Raw genomic sequence first — 9,112 nt, 5'->3', positions numbered from 1 at the left:
AAAAAAAAAACAAAAAAAAAACACTACCCAGAATCAACTACAGATTTGTGCTAAGAAACTCAGTAATTCACACATGGTTTAGAATTGCTTGAGATTGCTGGCTGTTTTGTGAAAAAATTAGTGAGCATGGATTAATGGAGAGTTGGAACAACCTGAGGAAGAGTTGAGGAACAAAGAAGAAAGTAGTGTGTGTAGCCTAGATACCAGGGTGCAGGAAGCAGTGAGTTTTAACGTTTGGGAGGTTGGGTGGAGAAGCAGGATTAATGGAGAACTTTGAATTTCAGGTTATATTTATCTAGGGCAAGAGGCAATGTATGTAGCATTCTGAGTTTAATACATCTGTCTTTTAAGCAAATGCCAGCAATTCCTTTCAGTTAAACCCTACTCATCTCATAAGACCCATCTTGTGTCATTTCTTCATATTTTTTCCTGATGCTTCAGACAAAGCAAATTGTTTCTGCCTCTGTTGTACCACTTGACACATTGAATTATAATGATCAGTTTGCACATCTTCAGACTCCTGGACTCCTAAGGCACAGGGACCTGTTTCTCAAGCAGAGAATGTGGTTCATGTGCCATCCTAAACCCACATCAGTGAGTTGTAGCAGTTTAACAAATACGTGCTTTGTGTGAATGTCTCAAGGTTCATTACTTCATGCTGAGACTTTAATTTTTTTTTTTTTTTTTTTTTTTTTTTTTTTTTTTTTTTTTTTTTTTTTTTTTTTTTTTAACCTTCTTGGCCTTAGATCTTTTTATAGCCAATTTTGAAAATATTTAAATTTAAGTATTTCAAAGCTAGCTCTAAATGAAGTTTTGTTCTTTTTGTTGTATAAATAGCTTAATTAGATTTTTGTTTTTGTTTTCTTAGATAATGCCTGTGTTCTTTTTGCCGTCTCTGTTCTTATGTTTATAATCAGTTCAATGCTGGTTTATGGAGCAATTTCTGTAAGTATACTGTATTTTCAGCTTTTAGAGTTTGACCTTAGGGGAACTTAGTCATTTCATATATGTGATACAATATTGTGGTGGTGATTTTTTTCTCTAGTATCAAGTGGGTTGGCTGATTCCATTCTTCTGTTACCGGCTTTTTGACTTCGTCCTCAGTTGCCTGGTTGCTATTAGTTCTCTCACCTATTTGCCGAGAATCAAAGAATATCTGGATCAATTGGTAAGTGTGTATGCTAATTAAACTTTTTTAAAAAAATTATTTTGAGTAAAATGTTTACATTGAAATTCTGAGTCAGCCTTAGGTATTTTTAACTACACTTGCTTTTGAAAGTGTCTTAAAATAATTATTTCTGCTCTCTTTGCTACTGTGACAAAACTAGCAAGATGAAAGTAATTTCTTACCGTACATTGGGATAATTCATTATTAAGAGTTCCTAGAAAGAGATATTGTGGAACTCGTGCTTCAGCTTTTGTTTTTGAGTGAATTAAAGGAATAGTAATTTGACTGTGTATGGCACTCTTTAAGTGATCAGCTTTTTGTCTTTACAAACGTCTGTGACAAGTATTCCAGTGCCAATCGTGTTTATAGCCCTATGCTAGGCAGTGTGGGTGATTTAAAGATAACTGTCTCATCATTAGTGAGCAAACCATAATATTTGGGGAGTCAAGATACATGAAGATGTTATCTGTGATAACAAATGGGAGCTGTCACCGCTGCAGCAAATAAGGAACTTGGATTCATGTCATATGGAGGGGGCCGGGAAAACTCTGGGTTGAGTGGCCAAGGAGGGCTTCCTGGAGGTGGTCAGAAGGAGATGTGGGATCCAGGTAGATGAAAATTGGCAGGGGCATCCTCAGTTTATTTCCAAAGTGCTGTCTTTCAGAACTTTGCTTCCCACTTCCAGATTTCCTGCCTGGCCCATTTCGCACACCACCAAATGTATCCTTCATTTATTCAGAAAGCATTTGCTGGTTGCTCTTACGGGTAAGGCACTCTGCTAGGTCACAGCGATGCATCAGTGGAGCTTACTGCCTGGTGAAGGGATCAGAAAGTTGACAGTTACTGACATACCGTTGTCGGTTACTGTGGGAATGGATATCACATGGGAACTAAACCTGGGCTGGGAAGTGAGATTTGAATTGTACTTAGGAGTTTGAATAGAGAAAGTATAGAAGACGATGTTCCAGATAAAATAGAGACCTTGAGGCAAGAAGCAGCATAGTGTATATAGTGAGGGCACTAGAAGCTGGCCATGGTGGCTGGCATACAGAGAGAGAGTAGAGAAGACTGGAGAGAGGTGGCCAGGGGCAGGGCCTCTTGGCCTGGTCAGCCATGGTCAGCAGCCTCTTCAGTGTTTTTCTCTGCTTATGTCGTCTCCAGTGGAGAAATTTCAAGTGGTGCCTCCCTGCCTTCTGAATAAAACCCTTGGCATAGCATTCCCTCATGAGCAGCTCCCTTCTGTGTTTGTCCTTTTGTTTACAGATGAGGATCAAAAAAACAGGTCCCCCCCACCCCAGGGAGACACCTGCCTTGGGTTTGGGAAGTGGTGTGTTCTTTTTAATTGTTTTTCTATTTTTTTTTTCAGTCCTTTGGGATTTCCATTTATGCAGCTTTTTAAATGAAAATGTAATTATTTAGGCCTTCATATTGACATTTCCATTAAAAACAAGTATAACGTTAAAAAATTAAGCTTTATAGAAAAGAACATAAAAATGAATTTATTATTCCCTTTACAGACTGTGTTTTTTCTCTGTTTTGTTCACTTAGTGCCTCAGACTGGAAGGTATTTCTTTTGTTGGCTAGCTTTTACATCTTAAATTCTTCTTTTATAATGCCTTTCTCTCTGAACTTAGCTCATTGCCTTGTACACAGTCAGGTGTGAATAAGTATTTAAATGAATATAGCTGATGCTTTTCAGTAGAACAGAGTATGTCTGCAGTAAAACTTGTGTCTTGCCTGGCTCTGTAACCAGTGGATGTCTTTTTGCCCCTGTCTGATGAGAGTTGAGATGAACGATTGGAATTTAGAAAAATAATTTCCCCATATAGCATTTAAATGGCCTAATTTATCTGTAGAACTTATATAGATCTGAGCATCTCCTGAGTTAAAGACGCAAGTGACACAGGAACAGATTTCCAGTGCCGTGTAGGGGATCGTGTTTTTCCGAAAGAAGGAAAATAGTGAAAAGTAAAGAGAAAATTAGCTAAATTTATTTAGACTTTTTGGAGTATTGGGGGTTTTCAAACAAGTGTACTTAAAGTGATTGTTAGCATGCATTAATGGTGATGATGCTTAAAAGCACTTTACATTCTGCTTATACATTTTAATTAAAATACCACTTTTGACTTTGGTGCCTTTGTATTCTTCAGATGCTCTTCAGTTATCAGCAAGTGTAAGTGCGATGGCTGACTTGTAAACGTGTGTGTGTTTTTTTAATAGCCTGATTTTCCCTACAAAGATGACCTCCTGGCCTTGGACTCCAGCTGCCTCCTGTTCATTGTTCGTGCGTTCTTTGCCTTATTCATCATTTTTAAGGTACATTGCTGACTAAATCTTTAGGGGGTGACTGAGACTGACACTGCAAGTCTAAACCCTTTTGCTGCCTTACCACCTTACAAGTCACAGGAGATTGAGGATTTGTAGGGTCAGTGTTTATTCTGGCACACTAGCAGAGATAGCTTCTAGGAAATGTTTTCTGTCTTGTTTCCAAGGAGTGGTTGTAACCGTCAGGATCCCTCTTTTCAGTGAAAGGAACAATTTTTTATGTTTTTGGAAGTGTTTCATGATTTGTATTGAAAATCTGCTAAAATTCCCAAGGTTCAGAAACCCAGAATTTCTTCTGCAGCACATTGGGTTGACTGACCTGAACTGAAACTCCAACTCTTGTTTCTCTCTGAAATGTTGGCAATGAAACTTGTGACATTTAAATGACAGCAGGTAGGGAAAGGGCCTGGCCTCTGCTGGGTCCACCCAGAGGTCAGTTCCCTTCTACACAGAGGACGTGTGGGGAAAGCATTGTAAGTCACTGGCATTTTAGAGCAGGTAGTCTGTTGAGTTTCTAGCAGATGTCAACTTTGTTTTTATTTTTCCAGGCTTATCTAATCAACTGTGTTTGGAACTGCTATAAATACATCAACAACCGAAACGTGCCAGAGATTGCTGTGTACCCTGCCTTTGAAGCACCTCCTCAGGTTAGCTACTGTTGGATAGAATAAAAGGTCGCCAGTCACTGTTGATTGTTCCAGGAAAAGAACCTGGAGCTTGCCTTTCTCTTCCATTCCATAACCATAGGTTAGGGCATGAACTCGGGTACTTTTATGAACAGCTTAAAAACCACAGGAGTCAACATTTTCCACTTGGAATGTTGAGTCCATGGGTTGCTTATCTTATCCAGTTTGGCTGTTAGACCCTCATGAATGTCGTGTTTGTGGGAGACAAGACAGGAAACAGCTGTGTTAGGCCCATGTAGTCTGGGGCTTCTAAGGATGGGGAGTTCCATCAACTGAAATTTGTGTTGTCTTCAGAAAACATCCATATGATCCAAAGGGGGAGCTGACCTGTCTGGGGAGATGAATGCAGAGGGTTCCATGGGTCTTTTGGGGAAGCCTACCTTTCAGAGCCCTCTAATTGCTGCTGTACTAACTTCCCAGGTTTTTAGCATATCAAATATATGTCGCCCATCTAGGGCTAGGCTGTCAGACTTAGAGTCACTTAGATTGGAATGCCATTCCTCCACTGCATGTATGCCTGTTACCCTCAAAGACATGATAGAAGTTCATGATCTGACTACAGACTGATTATGATGAAAGTCAGGATCCAGGAGCCAGCATCTTACTGGGGGCTATTGCATGTTTTAATGGGGTCACCTTAACCCAAATCCTCAATACCTGAAGTGTAATTGGCACTGGAACTTTATCAGTCACACTGGAATGAGGGCAAAACAGTGGCACTTACTGCCTGCCTGTCTAGGAATCCTTGTCCAGAAGCAGAATTCTGCCTCTCCCCATCCTCTCCTTTGCTAGCAATCTTGGTAAAATTCCAGGTTATTTGTGCACCTCCTCTGGAACATTTTAGCTGACAGTTTTGTATAACCCTATTTAGGGCAAATAGTCTGAAAGCTGAATTATTCTAGAAAGGATTTTAAAGGAGAATTAAATCTGATAACAATTTTTTTTCTCTCTTTAGTATGTTTTGCCAACTTATGAAATGGCCGTGAAAATGCCTGAAAAAGAACCACCACCTCCTTACTTACCTGCCTGAAGAAATTCTGCCTTTGACAATAAATCCTATGCCAGCTTTTTGTCTTGTTTATTTTACAGAATGCTGCAATTCAGGGCTCTTCAGACTCATTTTATATAAAATATGTTGTCTTTTGTTTAAGCATTTATTTCAAACACTAAGGAGCTTTTTGGACTATTAAACATCTTTTTTTTTGTTAAGTCTTTTACATTTTAATAGTTTTTGAAGACAATCTAGATTAAGAGCAAAGTGCCATTGTTTGCCTTTAATTGGGGGGTGGGAAGGGAAAGGGGGTGCTCGCTACATATTTTCCTTTTTAACTGCACTTTCTTTATATAATAGTTTGCATTTTGTTATTTGCTACCCTGGGTACTTTCAGGAAGAGTGACTTCAATATTCAGGGTGACTAAGTCATTGGGTATGAGGTCTGAATTTTCAATCTACGAAAACAAGAACATTATTTGACATTTTGACTTGACTGTGGAAGATGATGGTTGCATGTTTCTAGTTTGCATATGTTTCCATCTTTGTGGTAAGATGCTTTAATAAATTTCTTTAAATACTTAGAGTTGTCGTTTTTTTAAATCTGTTACCTGTTTTTTTAGATAAAGCTGACATTTTCCATTACAGTATATTCAGAGTGCCAGGTTTTTTTTTTAACTTTGAGAATACAGTTGGCCGTTTGTACCCATGGAGTCAATCAACTGTGGATTGAAAATATTTTGGGGGAAAAATGGATAGTTGGATCTGTACTGAACGTGTACAGTACAGCACAATACAGAATGAGCACAATACACACTTTTTGTTCCTGTCATTGTTCTCCAAAAAATATACTATAACAATTATTTACATAGCATTTTACATTGTATTACATATTATAAGTAATCTAGAGCTCATTTAAAAAATATGATAGGGTATGCATGGGTCATATGCAAATACTACACCATTTTATCATAAGGGACTTGAGCAACCATGGATTTGAGTATCTGGAACCAATCCCCCCATGGACACCAAGGGACAACTGTACAATGATGCACATTTAATTAGAAATCATTTCCTTTTTTTTCTTTTTTTGAGAGTTTAGCTCTGTCGCCAGGCTGGAGTGCAGTGGCTCGATCTCAGCCTACTGCAACCTCTGCCTCCTGGGTTCAAGTGATTCTGCCTCAGCCTTCCGAGTAGCTGGGACTACAGGTGCGCGTCACCACGCCTAGCTAATCTTTGTATTTTTTAGTAGAGCAGGGTTTCACCATGTTGTCCAGGATGGTCTTGATCTCTTGACCTCGTGATCCGCCCACCTCGGCCTCCCAAAGTGCTGGAATTACAGGCGTGAGCCACCACACCTGGCATTTTCCTAATCCATTAACGCAAACTAAATTTATGGGGAAGATACTTCTTGAATCACAGGACAGACATTAATATTGGTGGTTTGAAAAATTGTGAATGCTGTAGCAATTTTTTTTATGTCTTATTTTTTTTTCTTTCCAACTTTTTAGGTTCAGAGGATACGTGTGCAGGTTTGTTACATGGGAAAATTGTGTATTGCAGGGGTTTTGTCATCCAGGTCATGAGCACAATACCTGATAGCTAGTTTTTTGATCCTCAGCCTCTACTCTCAGATAGGCCCTGGTGTCTATTGCTGCCTTCTTTGTGTCCATGTGTACATAATGTTTAGCTCCCACTTATAAGTGAGAACATGCGGTATTTGGATTTCTGTCCCTACATGAATTTGCTTAGGATAATGACCTCCACCTCCATCCATGCCCCTGCAAAGGACATGATCTTGTTCTTTTTTATGACTGTGTAGTTTTCCATAGTGTATATATGTACCACACTTTCTTTATCCAGTCCACCATTGATGAGTAGGTTGATTCCCTGCCTTTGTGAACAGTGCTGTGATGAACATATGTTTATGTATGCATGTGCCTTTATGGGAGAATGGTTTATGTTCCTTTAGGTATATACCTGATAATAGAATTGCTGTGTTAAATGGTAGAATGGTAGTTCTAAGTTTGAGAAGTCCCTATGCTGCTTTCCACAGTGGTCAAACTAATTTACGTGCCCACCAACAGTGTCTTAAGTGTTCCCTTTTCTCTGTAACCTTGTCAGCATTGATTTCTTTTTAATAATAACCGTTCTCACTGGGATGAGATGCATTTCTCTGACGATTAGCATTTCTGTAATGGTTAAGTGATGTTGAACATTTTTCATTTGCTTGTTGGCACTGTGTATATCTTTTGAGAAATGTCTGCTCATGTCCCTTGCCATTTTTTTTTTTGGAGATAGGGTCTCACTCTGTTGCCCAGGCTGGAGTGCAGCGACATGATCTCAGCTTATTGCAACCCCTGCCTCCTGGGTTCAAGCGATTTTCATACCTCAGCCTCCCAAGTAGCTGGGACTACAGGGGTGTGCCACCACACCTGGCTAATTTTCATATTTTTAGTAGAGATAGGGGTTTACTACGTTGGCCCGGCTGGTCTCAAACTCCTTACCTCAGGTGATCCACCCTCCTAAGCCTCCCAAAGTGCTGGGATTACAGGTGTGAGCCACTATGCCTGGCCTCCTTTGCCTACTTTTAATGTTTTTGTTGTTTTGTTGTTTAAGTTCCTTATGGATTCTGAATATTAGACCTTTGCCAAATGCATAGTTTGCAAATATTTTATTCCATTCTACAGGTTGTCTGGTTACTCTGTTAATAGTTTCTTTTGCTGAGCAGAGAAGCTCTTTAGTTTTAATTAGGTCCTGTTTGTCAATTTTTGTTTTTGTTACAGTTGCTTTTGGTATCTTCCTCATGAAATCTTTCTCAGGGCCTACATCCAAAATGGTATTTCTTAGGTGTCCTTCTAGGGGTTGTTTTTTGTTTTTTAGTTTTAGGTTTTACATGTAAGTCTTAACATGGTTTGGATTTGTATCCCCGCCTGAATCTTATGTTGAATTGTAATCCCTGACGTTGGAGGTGGTGCCTGACGGGAAGTGATTGGATCATGGGGGCAGTTTCTTGTGGTTTAACACCATCCATCTTGGTGCTGTTTTTGTGATAGTGAGTGAGTTATTTCAAGAGCTGTGTATGTAGCACCTCCCCCTTCTCTCTCTCGCTTCTGCTCCTGTGGTGTAGGCAGCCTGGCTCTCCCTTTGCCTTCTGCCACGATTGAAAGCTCCCTGATGCCTCCCCAGAAACTGATGCCGCCATGCTTCCTATACAGCCTGTGGAGTGTGAGCCAATTAATCCTCTGTTCTTTATAAATTATTCAGTTTCAGCTATTTTTTATAGCAGTACGAGAACAGACTAATATAAGTCTTTAATCCATCTTGAATTATTTTTATATATGGTGAAGGTGTCCAGTTCTAATCTGCATTTAGCTAGCCAGTTAACCTAACACTATATGTATATATTGAATAGAGTCCTTTCCCCATTACTTGTGTTTGCCAACTTTATTGCAGATCAGATGGCTGTAGGTATGTGGTTTTATTTCTGGGCTAGTTTTATCCATCTGTCTGTTTTTGTACCAGTACCATGCTGTTTTGATTACTGTAGTCTTACAGTATAATTTGAAGTTGGACAGCATGATGCCTCCAGCTTTGTTTTTCTTGCTTAGGATTTCCTTGGCTATCTGGGCTCTTCGTTGGTTCCATATTAATTTTAAAATATTTTTTTCTAATTCTGTGAAAATGTCATTGGTAGTTTAATAGGAATAACATTGAATCTGCAAATTGCTTTGGGCAGCATGGCCATTTTAACAATATTGATTCTTCCTATCTGCGAGCATGGAATGTTTTTCCATTTGTTTATGTTGTCTCTGATTTCTGTCAGCCACGTTTTGCAATTCTCATTATAGAGATCTTTCACCTTCCTGGATAGCTGTATTCTTAGCTATTTAAGTCTTTTGTGACTGTTGTGAATGGGATTGCATTCTTGATTTGACTCTC

General features: G+C 39.2%; 1 protein-coding gene across 1 annotated transcript in view; it reads left to right on the top strand.

The window, feature by feature from the left end:
• LAPTM4A (lysosomal protein transmembrane 4 alpha) overlaps positions 1-5,754 on the top strand; it is a 21,976-nt gene extending 16,222 nt beyond the window's left edge. The window contains exons 3-7 of the mRNA XM_017526370.1: positions 869-945; positions 1,046-1,168; positions 3,389-3,484; positions 4,042-4,140; positions 5,135-5,754. Coding sequence (XP_017381859.1) covers positions 869-945; positions 1,046-1,168; positions 3,389-3,484; positions 4,042-4,140; positions 5,135-5,209 — 470 coding nt within the window. The 3' untranslated portion in view covers positions 5,210-5,754. The remainder of the gene's footprint in view (positions 1-868; positions 946-1,045; positions 1,169-3,388; positions 3,485-4,041; positions 4,141-5,134) is intronic.
• The last annotated feature ends 3,358 nt before the right edge of the window (positions 5,755-9,112 follow it).

The sequence above is a fragment of the Cebus imitator genome, unplaced genomic scaffold, assembly GCF_001604975.1.
Source record: "Cebus imitator isolate Cc_AM_T3 unplaced genomic scaffold, Cebus_imitator-1.0 Scaffold1, whole genome shotgun sequence".
Taxonomy (NCBI): domain Eukaryota; kingdom Metazoa; phylum Chordata; class Mammalia; order Primates; family Cebidae; genus Cebus; species Cebus imitator.
This window is presented reverse-complemented; position numbering and strand designations above follow the sequence as displayed.